This window comes from Theropithecus gelada, chromosome 10, assembly GCF_003255815.1.
Source record: "Theropithecus gelada isolate Dixy chromosome 10, Tgel_1.0, whole genome shotgun sequence".
NCBI lineage: Eukaryota > Metazoa > Chordata > Mammalia > Primates > Cercopithecidae > Theropithecus > Theropithecus gelada.
This window is the reverse complement of record NC_037678.1, coordinates 69,358,039-69,379,240: the sequence shown is the minus strand read 5'-3', so window position 1 is coordinate 69,379,240 and position 21,202 is coordinate 69,358,039. Positions and strand designations below refer to the sequence as shown.

Genomic DNA, 21,202 nt, shown 5'->3' with positions numbered 1-21,202 from the left:
ACTTTGGGAAACCAAGGTTGGCAGATCACGTGAGGTTAGGAGTTGGAGACCAGCCTGACCAACATGGAGAAACCCTGTCTCTACTAAAAATACAAAATTAGCCGCGTGTGGTGGCACATGCCTGTAATCCCAGTTACTCAGGAGACTGAGGCAGGAGAATAGCTTGAACCCAGGAGGCAGAGGTTGCGGTGAGCTGCCATGCCATTGCACTTCAGCCTGGGCAACAAGAGCGAGACTCTGTTTCAAAAAATTTAAAAAAAGAATTTATCTTGGGAGGCTGAGGTGGGTGGATCACGAGGTCAAGAGAGCAAGACCATCTTGGCCAACATGGTGAAACCCTGTCTCTACTAAAAAATACAAAAATTAGCCGGGTATGGTGGCATGTACCAGTAATCCCAGCTACTCAGGAGGCTGAGGCAGGAGGATCGCTTGAACCCAGGGGTGGAGGTTGCAGTGAGTCAAGATCACACCTCTGCCCTCCAGCCTGGCGACAGAGCGAGACTCTGTCTCAAAAAAAAAAAAAAAGAATTTCTCTTGCATATTTGTGATGTCCATGGAAAAAAAGCAAAATAGAAACTAACAGTTCCTCTGAAGCTTCATCTCTCCAAAACAATAAAAGAGACATGAATAGATACATACATCGGCACAGTTATGCTGTCCACAGAACACTATGCAGTGGCTTTAAATGAATTAGTCGAGGTGTCATGACTCACGCCTTTAATCTCAGCACTTTGGGAGACCGAGGGGGAAGGACTGCCTCAGCAAGACACTGCTTCTTAAAAAAACAAAAAAAATAGTTTGGTTGATGGCAGCTCAGTAACAATGACAATGAAGTCATGGGTTCAGTCATTCGTCAGCCAGCTTTTCTGAGACCCCTGGCCACAGGGGCCTTCAATCTCCTGCCCAAACACAAGCACACTGCCACAAAGGTGACTGAGGGAATGAGGAGTGAACCATGCAAATCCATGCCTACAATCAAGAAAATGACAGTCAACCAGGACTATCCTTCTCTGCAGGAAAAGTGCACTAATCTCTCCTTTCCTAATCTCCTTCTGCTTTGTTTTCCTGGGAATCTGTTTTGTTTCTTGGGAAGCTTCCAAGTGAGTTCACTTGCCTAGGAAAACAGAAATGAGGAACCACTGAGGATGGCTGCGAAGATGACCAGGGGCCCCGGTAAAATAAATCACACCTGCAAACCAAAAAGGAGTTCTGCATGTTAAGAAACAATCTTAGACTTCTTATAAAGAAAAGGTTTTCTCCTTCCATATTCAAATTGTAAACAATCTAAACATAATGTTAAAATATTTTAATGAAGAGGAATACTGGCACAGTAATCATGTATCACCAAACTGCTGAACTATTTCAAAGAGTAGACAGAGTGGACTAGAAAAATGAAAGGAAGTGAATCGTAAGAGCCTGTGGTTTCTCAAGGACTGCCTTGCCACCACTCTCTCTTCTGCCCAGATCTCCACAATCACCTCCAAACTGGTCAGGAATGACGTCAGTGCTCCCCAACCCCAGGACTCACCTGTCTCATGCTGTAGGCAAAGAGGAAGCCCATGTTGTACTGAACTTCCCGGAGCAAAGACACTGTCTGGACGTGATCTTCCTCCGTCTCACCACAAAAGCCAGCAATGAAGTCGCTGCTGAGGCTCACACCTGTGACACACAGCAAAGGATGACAGGTCACTGCTGTTTACCTTCAAGGGAGGCCTTTGGCATATGTGGATTACAAGGGAGGGATAGCAACTGTAAGGCCCTCCCTAGGACTATTCAGCCCATGCATAAGTAAAACAAATAGTCAGTACAGAAGGCCAGGCGCGGTGGCTCAAGCCTGTAATCCCAGCACTTTGGGAGGCCGAGACGGGTGGATCACGAGGTCAGGAGATCGAGACCATCCTGGCTAACACGGTGAAACCCCGTCTCTACTAAAAAGTACAAAACACTAGCCGGGCGAGGTGGCGGGCGCCTGTAGTCCCAGCTACTCGGGAGGCTGAGGCAGGAGAATGGCGTAAACCCAGGAGGCGGAGCTTGCAGTGAGCTGAGATCCGGCCACTGCACTCCAGCCTGGGCGACAGAGCGAGACTCCGTTTTTTAAAAAAAAAAAGAAAAAAGAAAAAAGAAATTGTGTCACAAGGAAATGCCAAAGGTGATGACGGCTGCCTGTATCTAACAACAAGGCTGGTCACTGGTAGAGTAACATGCACAGCAGAATGGGTTTCTTAAATGTACCTGGAATAGATTCTCTGATATGGTGAACTAACTCCACATAAGCTTCTCTTGAATACCTGCAATAAAGAACAAAAGGAAAAGGCCTACATAAATCCAATCTTTTTAAATGAATGCTACAAAAAGATAATACTATGAATTCCCACGTGTAATCACTTCTCATCCACATGGCAGGGCACACGAGTAGATTAAAGTATCCAAAAGAGCCCTTTTGATCCAAGCTGTAGCTTCTAATCTAATCTAGAGCCTATGGATTTTTATTTCAAGGACATAAACTTTTTTTTTTTGAGACAGAGTCTCACTCTGTCTCCCAGGCTGGAGTGCTGTGGCACAATCTCAGCTCACTGCAGCCTCAAACTTCTGGGCTCAAGTGATTCTTCCACCTCAGCCTCTCAAGCAGCTGTGACCACAGATGTGCACCACCTACACCAGCTAGTGTGTGTGTGTTGTGTGTGTGTGTAGAGACTGGGTTTCGCCATGTTGCCCAGGTGTGTGTGTGTGTAGAGACTGAGTTTCACCATGTTGCCCAGGGGGTTTTGTGTGTGTGTGTAGAGACTGGATTTTGCCATGTTGCGCAGGGGTGTGTGTGTGTGTGTGTGTGTGTAAAGACTGGGTTCCCCCATGTTGCCCAGGCTGGTCTATTCTCAAACTACTGAGCTCAGGCAATCTGCCCACCTCGGCCTCCAGATTAAACATTTTAGAGGACCTCTAGAACACTAGGCCCTGTGGAAAAAGACAAAGCACTAATTCCATACAGCTTGCCTTGAGACACATTCTCCCTTCAGTCTCATCTGTGTAATACTTATTATTCTCAAAGTGAACACATAGAGTGACATTTAAATTCTAAGATGTAACAAAACCTTAATGTTAACATTAAAGAATTAAAATCTCAGAGTGTGCCACACCATAGATGCTTAATTTTAAAAAACATACTAAACAGTGAAAATGGGTGACCCAGTCCTTAGCCTATGCTTATGGAATTAGCAGAAGCAAGCTCCAGTGCTCCATAGCTTAGTCATACAATAAATACTCACTGGCACACAGTAGCTGCTCAGTAAATATTTACGTTTTTTAAACTACACAGTGAAAATGGGTGACCAGTCCTTAGCCTTTGCTTACGGAGTGAGCAGAAGCAAACTCCAGTGCCCAGTGGCTTAGTCATACAATAAATATTTACTGAGCAGCTACTGTGTGCCACACACTACGCTAGGTTCTTGGCAACAAAGACACTGTTTGGTCATTAAGGAAACATGGAAAAGTGGGGGATGCCCCCTCTCCAAGCAAGTCTGACCCCCTCCGCATGGCCTCCAACACACGGCTGCTTCCACTCTGGGCTGGTAGGTGGATCTGTTTACAGATGTTATCTCTCTCATGAATCAGCTGCAGAACCTGATGAAACAGAACACATTATAGGTAATCAAAATCTCACCAAAGAACCTTACAGAAAGCAACACCGCTCTTACTATGTATCCTCTAAGGTTAATTTTCACATAATAAAGAGGCTAATTAAACCAAACACACAAATCACCTATTCCCTAACTTTTGTTCAAGTCCCCTTCTGTTGTCCCAGACATTTCACCTAATGGCATCTCTGCTTTCAGAGTAGAGAGAAGAAGCCGGGCGCGGTGGCTCACGCCTGTAATCCCAGCACTTTGGGAAGCCGAGACGGGCGGATCACGAGGTCAGGAGATGGAGACCATCCTGGCTAACACCGTGAAACCCCGTCTCTACTAAAAATACAAAAAAAAAATCAGCCGGGCGTAGTGGCGGGCGCCTGTAGTCCCAGCTACTCGGGAAGCTGAGGCAGGCGAATGGCGTGAACCCGGGAGGCAGAGCTTGCAGTGAGCCGAGATCGCGCCACCGCACTCCAGTCTGGGTGACAGAGCGAGACTCCATCTCAAAAAAAAAAAAAAATCAAAGAGTAGAGAGAGGCAAGCAAGCAGAGGTCAGATTAAAGCCATGGAGCTGAATACAGGTAGTGCTGACACTAGGGTCAGCAGGCAAAGAAGGCAAAAATGGCACTTCTTTCATCTAGCTTACAACAAACTAGTCACTTTCTTTTTCTTTTTTTGAGACAGAGTTTTACTCCCTCACCCAGGCTGGAGTACAGTGGTGCCATCTCAGCTCACTGCAACCTCTGTCTCTTGGGTTCAAGCGATTCTCCTGCCTCAGCCTCCCTAGTAGCAGGGATTACAGGTGCGAACCACCACGCCTGGCTAATTTTTGTATTTTTAGCAGAGACGATGCTGCCCAGGCTGATCTAGAAATACTGACCTCAAGTTATCTGCCTGCCTCAGCCTCGCAAAGTGCTGGGATTACAGGCGTGAGCCACCATGCCCAGCCCAAACTAGTCACTTTTAAACATACCATCAGGCCAGGTGTCATGGCTCACCTCTGTAATCCCAGCACTTTGGGAGGCCAAGGCAGGAGGATTGCTTGAGGCCAAGAGTTCAAGACCAGCCTGGACAACACAGCAAGGCCTTGGGTCTATTTTTTTTTAATTTTTAAAAGAAGAAAAAAGGAGGGAAAAAAAAAGATGCCATCAAAAAACTGATACTAGGGGAAAATATTTGAAAACATATTGACAAAGGATTTGAATCAAGAATACATAGAGGCCGGGCGTGGTGGCTCACCCTTGTAATCCCAGCACTTTGGGAGGCTGAGGTGGGCAGATCATTTGAGGTCAGCAGTTTGAGACCAGCCTGGTCAACATGGTAAAACCCCGTCTCTACTAAAAATACAAAAATTAGCTGGGCATGGTGGTGTGCACCTGTAATCCTAGCTACTCGGGAGGCTGAGGCAGGAGAATCACTTGAACCCCAGAGGCAGAGGTTGCAGTGAGGCCAGATCACGCCACTGCACTCTAGCCTGGGTGACACAGCGAGACTCCATCTCAAAAAAAAAGAAAGAAAGAAAGAAAAAGAAAAGAAAAGAAAACATAAAGAGAATGGAGCCCAGTCTCTCTCCTCCATTGCAAGAAAGGCCGTTTTGCAGTGGTCAAAAAATTAAAGGATATATAAAGAACTTTTACAACTGAATAAGAAGACAATCCAGAGGAAAAAAGATGAAAGTGGGGGCCAAAAGAAAGACATTTCACTGAAACCAAAAACCTCCAATAGAAGGTTTCAGATGCAGGCTTACCTACTCCATGCCAGGCCCTGTGCTAAGTACCTTTGACACAATACAGGCATACCTCAGAGATATCACAGGTTTGGTTCCAGATCACCACAATGACAAGAATATTACAATAAAGTGAGTGACACAAATGTTTTGGTTCCCCAGTGCAAATAAAAGTTATATTTACTCTATACTGCAGTCCATTAAGTGAAAACAATGTACATACCGTAATTTCATTATACTTAAATTTTTTTAAATATATTGAGATAGGGTCTCAGTCTATCGCCCTCACTAGAGTGCAGTGAAACCATAGCTCACCCCAGCCTTGAACTCCTAGACCAAGCGATCCTCCTGCTGCAGCCTCCCAAGTAACTATGACTACAGGCATGTGCTACGATGCCCAGCTAATTTTTTTATTTAAAAATTATAGGGTCAGGCGCAGTGGCTCACACCTGTAATCCCAGCACTTTGGGAGGCTGAGGCGGGAGGATCACGAGGTCAAGAGTTCAAGACCAGCCTGGCCAACATGGTGAAACCCCGTCTCTACCAAGAACACAAAAATTAGCCAGGCGCGGTGGCACGCGCCTGTAGTCCCCACTTCTTGGGAGGTGAGGCAGGAGAATTGCTTGAACCCGGGAGGCAGAGGTTGCAGTGAGCCAAGATCATGCCACTGCACTCCAGCCTGGGCGACAGGGCAAGACTCAGTCTCGAAAAAAAATAAAAATAAAAATTATAAAGTTATGTTGCCTGGGCTGGTGTCCAACTCCTAGGCTCAAGTGATTCTCCTGCCTCAACCTCCCAAAGTGCTGGGATTACAGGGATGAGTCACCACACCCACCCTTAGAATACTTTATTGCTAAAAAAAATGCTAACGATCATCTGAGCCTTCAAGTGAGCAATGGTGCTGGTTGCTGACTGATCAGGGTGGTGGCTGCAGAAGGTTGGGGTGGCTGTGACAATTTGTTAAAACAAGACAACGATGAAGTCGGCCATATCAAATGACTCTTTCATGAAAGATTGCTCTACAACATGTGATGCTGTTTGATAGTATTTTACCCACAATAGAATATTTATTCTATAATAATATTTTACCCCAATAGAACATCTTTCAAAACTGCAGTCCTCTCAAACCCTGCCACTGTTTTATCAACTAAGTTTATGCAATATTCTAAACACTTTGTTGTCATTTCAATAATATCCATAGCATCTTCACCAGGAGTAGATTCTATATCAAGAAACCATTTTCAGGCCAGGCACGGTGGCTCATGCCTGTAATCCCAGAACTCTGGGAGGCCCAGGTGGATGGATCACTTGAGGTCAGGAGTTCAAGACCAGCCAGGCCAACATGGCATAACCCCATCTCTACTAAAAATACAAAAATTTAGCTGGGCGTGGTGGCAGGTGTCCATAATCCCAGCTACTTGGGAGGCTGAAGCAGGAGAATTACTTGAACCTGGATGCAGAGGTTGCAGTGAGCCAAGATTGCAACATAGCACTCCAGCCTGGGCGATAGAGTGAGACCCGTCTCAAAAAAAAAAAAAAAAGAAAAGAAACCATTTTCTCTGCTCATTCATAAGAAGCAACTCCTCATTCATTGAAGTTTGACAATGAGATTGCAACAATTCAGTCACATCTTCAGGCTCCACTTCTAATTCTAGTTCTCTTGCTATTTCCACCACATCTACAGTTATTTCCTCCACTGAAGTCGTGAGCCCCTCAAAATCATCCACGAGTGTTGAAATCAGTGTCTTCCAAACTCCTATTAATGTTGACATTTCGACCTGTTCCCATGAATCATTAATGTTCTTAATGGCATCTAGAATGATGAACTATTTCCGGAATGTTTTCAATTTACTCTGCCCAGATCCATCAGAGAAGCCATTATCTATGACAGCTATAGCTTTATGAAATATATTTCTCAAATAGTAAGAATCGATCTTATATAAAAACTAAAATAATAGGGCTTGAAAGTTGAAATTACTCCTTGATCCATGGGCTGCAAAATGGATATTGTGTTAGCAGGCATAAAAACAACACTAATAATCTCTCTGTACATCTCTATCAGAGCTCTGGGATGACTTAGGTGCATTGTCAATGAACAGTCATATTTAGAAAGGAATCTTTTTTCCTAAGCAGTAGGTCTCGACAGTGAGCTTAAAATACTCAGTTAACTAGACAAGCACAGTGGCTTATGCCTGTAATCCCAGCACTTTGGGAGAATGAGGTAGAAGGAGCACTTGAGTCCAAGAGTTTGAGACCAGCCTGCGCAACACAGGGAGACACCAACTCTACAAAAAATTAAAAATTAAATATTCAGTAAATCATGCTATAAACAGGTGTGCTATCATCCAGGCTTTGTTCCTCTATTTATAGAGTACAGGCAGAGATTTAACATCATTCTTAAGGGCCCTAGGATTTTCAAAATGGCACATGAGCACTGGCTTCAACTTAAAGTCACCAGCTGCCCTGGCCCCTAAAGAGAGTCTGGCTGGGCGCAGTGGCTCACGCCTGTGATCCCCGCACTTTGAGAGGCCTAGGTGGGAGAACTGCTTGAGGTCAGGTGCTCAAGACCAGCCTGGGCAACACAGTAAGACCCCATCTCTAATTTTTTTTAAAAGAAAACAAAAGAAAGTCAGCCTGTCCTTTAAAGCTTTGAAGAATGGCACTGACACTCTTCTCTAGCTATGAAAGTCCCAGATGGCATCTTCTTCCAATAGAAGACGGCTCATTTACACAGAAAATCTGTTGTTTAGTAGAACCACCTTCATCATTGATCTTAGCTAGATCTTCTGGATAACTTGCGCAGCTTCTACATCAGCACTGTGGCTTCCCCTTGCACTTTGATGTTAGAGAGAGGGCTTCTTTCCTCAAACCTTGTAAGTCAACCTCTGCTAGCTTCAAACTTTTCTTCTTCAGCTTCCTCACATCTCTTGGCCTTCAGAGAACTGAAGAGAGCTAAGGCTTTACTCTGGATTAGGTTTTGGCATAAGGCAGTGCTGTGGCTTCTTTGATCTTCTCTTCAGATCACTGAAGCTTTCTCCATATCAGCAAAAAGGCTGGTTTGGGTTGGTGGGTTTTTTTGTTTTTTTGGTTTTTTGTTTTTGAGATGAAGACTCACTCTATTGCCCAGGCTGGAATGCAGTGGCACAATCTTGGCTCACTGCAACCTCTGCCTCCTGGGTTCAAGCAATTCTCCAGCCTCAGACTCCCAAGCAGCTAGGATTACAGGTGTGTACCATCAAACCCAGCCAATTTTTCTATTTTTAGTAAAGACAGCATTTTGCCATGTTGGCCAGGCTGGTCTAGAACTCCTGACCTCAGATGATCTGCCCACCTTGGCCTCCCAAAGTGCTGGGATTAAAGGTGTGAGCCACCACACCCAGCCAAAAGGGCTGTTTTGTTTTCTTTTTTTTTTTTTTTTTTTTTTTGAGACAGAGTCTCGCGCTGTGTCACCCAGGCTGGAGTGCAGTGGCGCGATCTCGGCTCACTGCAAGCTCCGCCTCTCAGGTTCACGCCATTCTCCTGCCTCAGCCTCCGAGTAGCTGGGACTACAGGCGCCCGCCACCACGCCCGGCTAGTTTTTTGTATTTTTAGTAGAGACGGGGTTTCACCATGTTAGCCAGGATGGTCTCGATCTCCTGACCTCGTGATCCACCCGCCTCGGCCTCCCAAAGTGCTGGGATTACAGGCTTGAGCCACCGCGCCCGGCTGTTTTCTTATCATTCATGTGTTCAGTGGAGTAGTACTTTTAATTTCCTTCATAAACTTTTCCTTTGCATTTACAACTTGGCTGGTTGGCATAAGAGGCCTTTCAGCCTAGCTCGGCTTTCAACATGATTTCCTCAGTAAGTTTAAACATTTCTGGCTTTTGATTTCAACTGAGAGCTGTGCGACCCTTCCCTTCACTTGAGCACTTTAGAGGCCACTGTAGGGTGATTAAATGACCCAATTTCAATATTGTTGTGTCTCGGGGAATAGGGAGGGCTGAGGAGAGGGAGAGAGATGGGGGCATGGCCATCAGTGGAGCAGTCAGAACACACACATCATTATCATTTATCAGTTTAGGTCGCCGTCTTATGTGGGTGTGGCTCACAGTGTCACAAAACAATTTTAAGAGTAACATTAAACAGCAATGATCACAGATCACCATAACAGACATAATAATAATGAAGTCTGAAATACTGTGAAAATCACCAAAATATGACAGAGACGTGAAGTAAGCACATGCTGTTGGAAAAGTGGTGCTGACAGACTTACTCAGAATTCCACAAACCTTCCACTTGTTAAAAATAACTCCATAGTATCTGCACAGTGCAATAAAACAAGGTATGCCTTTGTATCTATTTCACAACAACCCATAGCAGGAGGTAACTGTTAACGCCTTATTAACCCCATTTTACAGATAAAGATGAAAAGCTGAAAACATCACATGCTTGCTGGTAAAGCAGTGGAAGAGCTGAGATTTGAACCTGGGTCTATCTGAGGCAAAAGTCTGGGCTGTTTCCCAGAGCACCACACCACCTCCTTCCTGTCCGCCCCATACCACCATTACCACCCCATCACCATTATTACAACTCAGCTGCCCACTTTGTAACGAACCCTCTCTGTATAGCCCTCATGGTCCTGCAGGTGGTCTTAACCTCTGCTGAATATCAGTCCTACCTCCACTCCCACCTTGGCAGACTTTTTTTTTTTTGAGACACGGTCTTGCTGTGTCACCCAGGATGGAGTGCAGTGGTGCGATCTTGGCTCACTGCAGCCTTGACTTCCTGGGCTCAAATGATTCTCCCACCTCTGTCTCCCAAGTAGCTGGCACAATAGTCGTATGCCACCTCACCCAGCTAATTTTTTGTATTTTCAGTAGAGACAAGGTTTCGCCATGTTGCCCAGGCTGGTTTCCAACTCCTGAGCCTAAGCAATCCACCTGCCTCAACCTCTCCAAGTGTTGAGGTTATTGGTATGAGCCCCATGCCCAGCCACTGGTGGACTTTAAATCTTCAAAGGACCAGCAGATCCAGAAGGTGATGCAGCAATACCCCACAGGATCCCTGAGCAGGACTCCAGGTCTCTGTTGCCTCCCTACTAGGTCCAGCCTTTGCCATGCTCAAGAATACTAATATCAGTTTGTCACAGCTAACCTGATGCTCACCTCATCAGGAAAATCCTTGGGGTGGGGAGAGGTAAAACGGATCCTCATTTCAGGATCTACTCTGGAGACCTGATCCAGAAGATGAGCAAAACGAAGTCCTCCTTGCTTGGCTTTATAGTTGGTGGTAAAGCCACGGCTGAGATTGGTAGACACTGCATTGTTGAACTGGACCTCTGAATTGTCCCGAAAACTATTAACATTCTGACCAAGAAGTGTCACTTCTTTCAGCCCCTAAACATGGGAAAATATATTGGAATTTTAAAACTTTTGGGTAGCTTCATAAAAAAACACTAATTAAAAATTAGCTGCAATTAACACCTTTTGTTTTAAACAAAAGAAAAATCAAACCTACCAAGAGACACCGATAAATGTGTTGTGTCTATAACCTGATAATTTCAAGCTTAGACATCTTACCTAAAGAGCTAAAACTCATAATGAAGCCTTATGTAAAAATTAATCTTCAAAACATTATTTAGAATAGAAGAAAAACTGGAAACAAACTCAATAATCAACAATAATGGTTAATTTATGATAGATCTGTCATTTGAATGTTATACACCATGACTATATAAAGTATTCTCATCAAAAATATTTAACCTAAAGTAATCAAGCTTTTACACCTAACTTCCAGTTACCAGAATTCAGGGAGATATATTAAATGACAACATGAGGGAAAAAATCAGACAAAGGAGACTCATGTCTGATCTCTTCAAAAAGTTAATGCATCATTTAAAGCAAACAACAAAAAAATAAATAAAAGAACTGTTTTAGATTTTTTTTTTTCTTCTTCTTCTTGAGACAGGGTCTCCTTCTGTTGCCCAGGCTGGAGTGCAGTGGCATGATCATAGCTCACTGCAGCCTCGACCTCCCAGGCTTAAGCAATCCTCCTGCCTCTACCTCCCAAGTAGCTGGGACTACTTTTTTTTTTCTTTTGTAGAGAAGGGATTTCACCATGTTGCACAGACTGGTTTTAAACTCCTAAACTCAAGCAATCCTCCCACCTCAGCCTTCCAAAGTGTCTGGCTTAGATAACTATTGATCTTCATATATATATAACGATACCATGGTTATAAAGAGAAAAATTGTTACTCATAGGACATGCATACTGAAGTATCTAGGGGCAAGTGTCCTGAGGTCTACAAATTACTTCAAATGGTTCAGAAAAAATACATTTATGGGTGCATGGAGATAGGTGTATGACAAAATGTTAACAATCACGTTTTTCTATTATACTAGTCTTTCAATTTGTCTGTTTGAAATTTTATATTATAGGCCGGGTGCAGTGGCTTACTCCTGAAATCCCAGCATTTTGGGAGGCTGAGGTGGGCAGATTACAAGGTCAGGAGGTCGAGACCAGCCTGGCCAACATGGTGAAACCCCATCTCTACTAAAAATGCAAAAAATTAGCTGGGCGTGGTGGCAGGTACCTGTAATCCTAGCTACTCAGAAGGCTGAGGCAGGAGAATCACTTGAACCCAGGAAGTGGAGGTTGTAGTGAGCCGAGACCATGCCACTGCACTCCAGCCTGGGCAACAGAGCGAGACTTCGTCTCAAAAAATAGAAATGTTATATTATAAAGTTTCATAAATAATGGTTGCTAGAAAAGACTTGTTTTGTAACTTTGTTTTGACATAATTTCAATTTACAAACTGCAATATTAAAAGAATTCCCATATACTCTTTACCTAAATTCATCAAATGCTAACAATGCTCCCCATTTGTTTATCACTCACATTCAGACACTCATATACACTCTCTTTCAACACACATATGACTACATTTTTTTTAAGCCTTCTGAGAAAAAGTCACAGATATCATATTCTTTTACTCCCAAATACTTTAGTACATATTTCCTAAAAACAAGGCATTCTCCTATATAATTTCAGGACAATCATCAAAATCAGAAATATTGATACAATACTATTATCTAATCTACTTTCCATAAATCAAATGTTACCAATAGTCCAAATAATGTTCCTTTTTTTTTTTTTTTTTTGAGACAGAGTCTCACTCTGTCACCCAGGCTGGAGTGCACTAGCACGATCTTGGCTCACGGCAACCTCCATCTCCCAAGTTCAAGTGATTCTCCTGCTTCAGCCTCCTGAGTAGCTGGGACTACAGGCGTGTGTCACCATGCCCAGCTAATTTTTTGTATTTTTTAGTAGAGACAGGTTTCACCATGTTGCCCTGGCTAGTCTCAAACTCCGGAGCTCAGGTAATCCGCACACCTCAGCATCCCAAAATGCTAGGATTACAGGTGTGAGCCACCACACCCGGTCCAAATAATGTTCTTTATAGCATTTTTTTCCCTGATCAGAATCCCAATCAAGGACCATGCAATGCATTTAGTTGTCATAACTCCAGTCTCCATAAAGGCTATTTATTTGTGTAAGTCATTCTCTTATCTAAAAAGTAGGATATACTAAATGCAATGGGAATCCTGGATTGGATCCTGGAAACGAAGTAAGACATTAGTAGAGAAACAGGCAAAATCCAAATCAAGTCTCAAGAGAGTTGATAGTAACACACCAATATTAATCTCTTAGTTTTTGTTTTGTTTGTTTTGTAATAGAGACAGCATCTCCCTGTGTTGCCCAGGCTGGTCTTGAACTCCTACGCTCAAGGCACCCTCCTGCCTTGGCCTCCCAAAGTGCTGGGATTACAGCACCAAAAAATGTACCAAAGAAAGATGGTAACGCTCAAGGAAACTCTCTTTGCAACCTTCCTGTAAATGTAAAGTCATTCCAAAACAAAGAGTTTATTAAAAAGTAGCATATAAAACTAAGTAAAATACACACACATATATAAAAAGACATACAAACCAAATGCAGAATGACTTAAGGAACAATTAGGGAAGTCTGAATAAAGATGAAATGGAATGAGACGGTATTTAGCAATTTTTGTTAATTAGCAATTTTTGTTAATGTCACTGGAAGAACTAATGGTATTAAAAATATTCTTGGCTGGGCGCGATGGCTCACACCTGTAATCCCAGCACTTTAGGAGCCCAAGGAGGGTAGATCACCTAAGGTCAGGAGTTCGAGACCAGCCTGCCCAACATGGTGAAACCCCGTCTCTACTAAAAATACAAAAATGGGCCAGGTGCGGTGGCTCACGCCTGTAATCCCAGCACTTTGGGAGGCTGAGGCGGGCAGATCACCTGAGGGCAGGAGTTCGAGACCAGCCTGATCAACATGGAGAAACCCCGTCTCTACTAAAATTACAAAATTAGCCGGGCGTGATGGCACATGCCTATAATCCCAGCTACTAGGGAGGCTGAGGCAGGAGAATCACTTGAACCTGGGAGGCAGAGATTGCGGTGAGCCGAGATCGTGCCACTGCACTCCAGCCTGGGCAACAAGAGTGAAGCTCCGTCTCAAAAAAAAAGTAAAAATAATGAGCTGAGCGTGGTGGTGCATGCCTGTAATCCCAGTTACTCGGGAGGCTGAGGCAGGAGAATCACTTGAACCCAGGAGGCGGAGGTTGCAGTGAGCTGAGATCGCACCATTTCACTCCAGCATGGGCAAAAAGAGTGAAATTCCATCTCTAAATAAATATATAAATAAATAAATAAAATAAAAATATTCTTTAGCAGTGCATGGTAGTGCATGCCTATAATCCCAGCTACTCAGGAGGTTGAGGCAGGAGGATCACTTGAGTCCCGGAGGCAAAGGTTGCAGTGAGCCAAGATTGTAACACTGCACTCCAGCCTGGGCAACAGAACAAGATGCTGTCTCTCAAAATAAATAAATAAATAAATAGGACAGGCGCGGTGGCTCACGCCTGTAATCCCAGCCCTTTGGGAGGCTGAGGCAAGCGAATCACCTGAGGTCAGGAGTTTGAGACCAGCCTGGCCAACCTGGTGAAACCCCATCTCTACTAAAAATACAAAATTAGCCAGGTGTAGCGGTACACATCTGTAATCCCAGCTACTTGGGAGGTTGAGGCAGGAGAATCACTTGAACCCAGGAGACGGAAGTTGCAGTGAGCCAAGATTGCATCATTGCACTCCAGCCTGCGCAAAAAAAGTGAAACTCCATCTCAAAAATAAATAAATAAATAAATAAATAAATAATAAAAATCTTTTTAAAACAGAAAATATCCTTATTTTTTAGAGATGCATATTTAAGGGTGAAATGACATGCTCTACTTTGAAATACATTTTCAATAAGAAAAAAATAAATGAGGCCAGGTGTGGTGGGCTCACACCTGTAATCCCAGCACTTTGGGAGTCCGAGGTGGGTGGATCACTTGAGCTCAGGAGTTTGAGACCAGCCTGACCAATATGGTTAAACCCCGTCTCTATTAAAAATACAAAAATTAGGCCGGGTGCAGTGGTTCCTGTAATCCCAACACTTTGGAAGGCCAAGGCGGGCGGATCACCTGAGGTCAGGAGTTCGAGACCAGCCTGACCAACATGGAGAAACCCCATCTCTACTAAAAAAATACAAAATTAGCCAGGCGTGGTGGTGCATGCCTGTAATCCCAGCCACTTGGGAAGCTGAGGCAGGAGAATCATTTGAACCTGGGAGGTGGAGGTTGTGGTAAGCCGAGATCACACCATTGCACTCAAGCCTGGTTAGTAATAAGAGTGAAACTCTGTCTCAAAAAAAAAAACCAAACACAAAAATTAGCCAGGTGTGGTGCCAGGCACCTATAATCCCAGTTACTCAGGAGGATAAGGCAGGAGAATCACTTGAACCCAGGAGATGGAGGTTGCAGTGAGCTGAGATCACACCACTGCACTCCAGCCTGGGCAACAGAGTGAGACTCCATCTCAAAAAAAAATGAAAAATAAAAGTAAATGAAACAAATATGGCAAAATGCAACAATTGTTAAAATTAGGTGATTGTTAGCTGGGGCAGAGGGGTCATTGTACTATTCTCTCTTTTCTGTATATTTAAGTATTTTTCATATAAAAAGATTTAGAAGACTTTTTATAAAAGCTGCTTACTTAGAAGACTTCCAATGGATAATCATTGTTTGAATGAATAAATGGACATTCTGGTAAAGGCACAATATTCTATACTCTTTGCAACTGTAGTCTAAAAATCTAAATGAAAGAAAAAAATCTTAAAAGTTACTATACAAGCAAAATTATTAAATGACTAACAGATACTCTAAAATACAAGTAAAATCTTAATTTTCCACAAGTCTGTGGCCTTGAATTCACTAACACTCACTTCAATGTTATTAAGTTCCTTCTTTTACAGGCAAATGGCCTAGGAAGGCTGGTTAGTTTTGTCACCATCTCAATCTATTTCAACAGAATGTCTCTATCTTGAAGGAGTGAGTTTTGGTACCAAGGGAGAGCTGGAAGGGGAGAGGAAGGAGACAACTTTAGACCAGGAAGCACTTTGAGAGGTAAGGTATGGAGAATGCCTCACAGAGTAGGGGAGCAGCTAGGGGCCAAATCAGGGAACTGATTATCTGGGAGTGGGGCAAGAGAAGACAGCACTGCCAGAATGTGAGGATAAAAGCCAACTGGTGACTTAGAAGTGAAGCAGGGAGGCCAGGCATAGTGGCTCATGACTGTAATCCCAGCACTTTGGGAGGTCAAGACAGGATGATTGCTTGATCCCAGGAATTCTAGATCAGCCTGAGCAACATAGTGAGACTTAATCCCTACAAATATTTAAAAATTGGCGGCCGGGCGCGGTGGCTCAAGCCTGTAATCCCAGCACTTTGGGAGGCCGAGACAGGTGGATCACTAGGTCAGGAGATCGAGACCATCCTGGCTAACACGGTGAAACCCCACCTCTACTAAAAAAATATAAAAAACTAGCCGGGTGAGGTGGCGGGCGCCTGTAGTCCCAGCTACTCGGGAGGCTGAGGAAGGAGAATGGCGGGAACCCGGGAGGCGAAGCTTGCAGTGAGCCGAGATCGCGCCACTGTACTCCAGCCTGGGCGACAAAGCGAGACTCTGTCTCAAAAAAAAAATAAAAATAAAAAAAATAAATAAATAAAAATTGGCTGGGCATGGTGGCATCTACCTGTGGTCACAGCTACTTGGGAAGCTGAGGTGGGAGAATCGCTTGAGTCCAGGCAGTTGATGCTGCAGTGAGCTCTGACCATACCACTGTACTCCAGCTTGGGTGACAGAGTGACAGCCCGTCTCAAAAATAAAAAATAAAAAAAGAACTGGAGCAGAGGCTACCCTGGCCCCCTCCCATGATTCCTGCACCAAACAAGTTAGGAAGCAGGGAGACACCACTGGAAGGAAAAGCCACCATATTCCCACCTATTGTCCTCTTCTGCAGGGGTAGCAGATTCAGGCCTGGGGCTAAGGAAAAGACCTCCTCAGAAGCTGAGGACCAGCTCCCAGTGGGAGGAAAAGGAACAGATCTCCTCTGTGGCTTCTGATCCGCCTTAGTCCCCTCATTTATTCTGTTCCTCAACTAGTGAGCTGGATCAGTGATAAAATGAACAATAAATCTGGGAGTTTTTCCTGGAAGAGACAAATACCTAATTCCTCGAAAACTTAGCTATGTGCCAGGTAATTAAAAACTTTTCCTCCAATTCTTCTAATAACCCTGCAAGCAAGGTATTCTTTTATTCTCTTTTCATAGATGAGGTAAATGCATTACAACAACAGTTAAATTGACATGCCTAGAAACCAAGCCAGAATTCACACTCCATCACCTGACTGTAAACCCATGCCCTCTCCATCCACTGTGCTGCCTCCACAGTGGAGCTCTGTAATTTATGGGCAATAAACCAATGATGTACACCCAGGTAGTTCTTTCTGGCCAAGCATGGTCCTAAACTTTAATAACTCAGAGACAGCACAGGCTCCAAAACTACAAAGGTTATCCTCATCCTCACCCAAACATGCTCACAGCAAGAAAGCCTGGAGAACTCTTCACCTGCTCAGAAAGCTTCTTCACTTCCTCTAGAATAGAGGCAACAGGCCGACTCCTCTCCCTTCCCCGGGTGAAAGGAACAATGCAGTAGCTACACATGTTGTCACAGCCTCGCATGATCGACCTGGAGAAGAAAGTACCAGAACTTAGTAACAGTAGCAGGGTGTGCTGGTGTGACCCAAGGAGCAGGTCTCAGCTCTAATGGCATTATTCTTTGGCTCTGAATCCTCTTGCCACAGTGCTCACACTGGACCAATCTGATATCTAAGCACTAAAATAGACCTTTTTTATCTTTAAAAATTGGTATCTAATCACAGAATACAAACCAAACTATAACCAGTGGGACAGTGGCCAGCCTTGAGGAAGCACAGTGGTGAGGGGCTCGAGTACACACTTACCACACCTGGACTTTCTACTGTTTTTTTGTTTTGTTTTGTTTTGTTTGAGACAGAGTCTCACTCTGTCACCAGGCTGGAGTGCAGTGGCTCAATCTCAGCTCACTGCAACCTCCACCTCCTGGGTTCAAGTGATTCTCCTGCCTCAGCCTCCCGAGTAGCTGGGACTACAGGCGCCAGCCACCATGCCTGGCTAACTTTTATATTTTTAGTAGAGATGGGGTTTCTCCATGTTGGCCAGGATGGTCTCAATCTCTTGACCTGGTGATCCACCCGCCTCGGCCTCCCAAAGTGCTGGGATTTACAGGTGTGAGCCACCGCGCCCGGCCCCTCTACTGTTTTTAAATTCTTTTTTCCAGACAGCCTAAATACATTTGTACCTATTGTTTTTATGAGTATATTATCTGGACTTTTTACATCCAGACCAGAAAAAAATAAATGTTATAAAATGTTTGTATATGTGTGCGTATAGGGCAAGAAGACTCTGGATTTAAAACACAGAATTCTGCATTTCTCACGCATTCCTGATCCAACTGCTAGATATCTAAGCTAAATCACTCTCTTTAATTCACATCCTGCACGTGAAAGCCTCAATCTATCTGAAGGAAATAATTACGGATATGTATCAAAGACGTTCACTGAAGAATTACGTAATAAATGTTAGCTATTATTTTTACTAAGCATTCCAACAAGAGAATATTACACAGCCATTAAAATAAACAGAGGTTGACAAACTTTTCTGGAAAAAAAAAAAAAAGATAGTAAATATTTGAGACTTAGCAGGCTATAGTCTCTGTCCCAACTATTTAACCTTGCTTTAGTGGCAAAAGCAGCCAGAGACAATATGTAAATAAATGGGCATGCTTGTATTCCAATAAAACCTTATTTACAAAAAGAGGTGGTAAGCTATTTGGCAACCTCTGTTATAGAAAATTTAATGCCTTGCCAGGCATGGTGGCTCACGCCTGTAATCCCAGCACTTTGGGAGGGTGAGGCAGGCAGATCATGAAGTCAGGAGATCGAGACCATCCTGGCTAACACGGTAAAACCCCATCTCTCATAAAAATACAAAAAAAATCAGCCAGGTGTGGTGGCACACGCCTGTAGTCCCAGCAACTCAGGAGGGCCAGACAGGAGAATCGCTTGAACCCGGGAGGCAGAGGTTGCAGTGAGCCAAGATTGCACCACTGCACTCCAGCTTGGGCAACAGAGTGAGACTCGGTCTCAAAAAAAAAAAAAAAAAAGGAAAAGAAAATTTAATGCCATGGCCAGACACGGTGGTTCATCCTTATAATCCCAGGATTTTGGAAGGCTGAGGTGGGAGGATCACCAGCGCTCAGGAGTTTGAGACCAGCCTGGGCAATATAGTGAGACCCTATCTCTGCAAAAATTCAAAAAAAATTAGCCGGGTGTGGTGATACACACCTGTAGTCCCAGCTACTCAGGGGACTAAAGCAAGAGCCCAGGAGGTCAAGGCTGCAGTGAGCCCTGATCATGCCACTGCACTACAGCCTGGGTGACAAGAGTGAGACTGTGTCTCAAAAAAAAAAAAAACAAAAACGTGTGAAAGAAAGAAGAGGCTTATTCCCCATCTCTTAGGCAGTGACTCACACAAAGGCAGACGTGGCACTGGGGCTTGTCTGGACTGGCATGACATCAGCATAGGTCTCGTCCAGAGAGAGCAGCACGTTGGCAGCTTGCTGGCCTGACTCAGCAATAGCCAGCAGCCGGGGAAGGTCCCGGTAGGCATCAGGACCAGCCAAAACATCCACCATTTTCTCCCTGTTGAGGATCTCCTCCTTCAACCTCTCAGCCATGCAACCTGGAAGGGAAAAAGAAACAAGCACCTTTCCCCAAATTCACCGGGTGTTTAATGGCTTCTTATTCCACTTTATCTCTAGCTGGGATTAGAGACCAGGGCACAGAAAACTTCTCTAAAAATTGAGTACCATCCTTCAAATTTAACCAACACTCCCATACCACTGGAGCCTGCATCTTCCTATATAAGAAAATCACAGAAAAGGGTTCCAGAGCAATTCAACTATAATGCCCAGAAAAAAAATTAAACCACCGGCCCGGCGTGGTGGCTCATGCCTGTAATTCCCGCAATTTGGGAGGCCAAGGCAGGTGAATCACCTGAAGTGGTGAGTTCAAGACCAGCCTGAACAACATAGAGAAACTCCGTCTCTACTAAAAACACAAAATTACCTGGGTGTGGTGGCACATGCCTGTAATCCCAGCTACTCAGGAAGCTGAGGCAGGAGAATCGCTTGAACCCAGGAGGCAGAAGTGGCGGTGAGCCAAGATCTCACCATTGCACTCCAGCCTGGGCAACAAGAGCAAAACTCCACCTCAAAGGAAAAAAAAGGAAATTCATGCTGTCCCTTCAGACTCCAATTCTATCCATAACTCTGTGATACCATGAGCCGCATTAGACTCTAGGCAGGATATACCACTTTCTGAGCACCTATTACCTTAAGGAACTATGGAAAGCCCTTTCATGAACTTTATCTCATTTAATCCTGTAGCCTCTGGCAGTAAGTACAAGAATTGCATGGGGTATATAAGATTTCTTCAGACACTGGGAACCCAGCCTCTAAAGGAAACACTAGCAAATAAAGCCACATAGAATCCAAGTGTCAAAACTGACAAAATGCGTAAATTACCAGATACCTAGAATCCCAATCCTCAGAGGAACCCGGGAGCGGGGCCGCCTTGTCTTCAAGGCTTTAAGCTGATGTAAACGGTTCCAGATGGTCTGCTCAGCCTTCTCCCTACAGAGATCAAAGGAGGCAAAATTGAACCAAAAATAAACCACAGAGGAATCTAAGAGAGTAGGACAGTGGGAAGAAAATAAAAACCACTTTCAACCCTTTAAATTAAGCTTTTCCAACCTACAGCCCACGGGCCGCATGCAGCCAGGATGGCTTTGAATGCAGCCCAACACAAATTCATAAACTTTTGTAAAACATTATGAGATTTCTTTTTTTTTGCGATTTTTTTTTTTTTAGCTCATCAGCTATTATTAGTGTTAGTATATCTTATGTGTGGCCCAAGACAATTCTTCTTCTTCTTCCAATGTGGCCCAGGGAAGCCAAAAGATTGGACAGCCCTGCCTTAAATGCGTATCTACCATGTAGACTTGGGGAAGGTAGGTAGGGGCCACCTGAAGAAGCAACACTTGCTATGATTTACCTTTCCTAGAATGACACCCTTCCTACACATCTTCAAATCCTAACAAGCCTTTAAGCCAAACTCAAAAACAATCTACTTCATAAGGCCTTCCCCAATTCTCCTCTGTTGGAGAGTTTGTCCTTCCTTTAACTGCCCTTCAACTTTTTTTTTTATGATTCCAGATCCTAATGCCTTTCTACTTTAACTAGATTTTTCCCTGTACTTAGCAATTTCTCTTTTTTTTTTTTTTTTTTTTTTTTTTTATGGGGTCTCATT

The 21,202-nt window shown here is 44.0% G+C and overlaps 1 protein-coding gene across 5 annotated transcripts in view; it reads right to left on the bottom strand.

Annotated features, from left to right (window-relative positions):
* The window catches only part of CDK5RAP1 (CDK5 regulatory subunit associated protein 1), a 39,445-nt gene that overhangs the window by 9,268 nt on the left and 8,975 nt on the right, over positions 1 to 21,202 (bottom strand). For 4 of the 5 annotated variants that reach the window (XM_025398725.1, XM_025398728.1, XM_025398726.1 and 1 more), the window contains exons 5-11: positions 20,426 to 20,526; positions 19,364 to 19,574; positions 17,361 to 17,481; positions 10,496 to 10,726; positions 3,521 to 3,618; positions 2,233 to 2,288; positions 1,529 to 1,659 (exon numbers count right to left, since the gene is read on the bottom strand). In XM_025398725.1, the coding sequence (XP_025254510.1) occupies positions 1,529 to 1,659; positions 2,233 to 2,288; positions 3,521 to 3,618; positions 10,496 to 10,726; positions 17,361 to 17,481; positions 19,364 to 19,574; positions 20,426 to 20,526 (949 nt within the window). The remainder of the gene's footprint in view (positions 1 to 1,528; positions 1,660 to 2,232; positions 2,289 to 3,520; positions 3,619 to 10,495; positions 10,727 to 17,360; positions 17,482 to 19,363; positions 19,575 to 20,425; positions 20,527 to 21,202) is intronic. The other variant, XM_025398729.1, reaches the window with a different exon arrangement.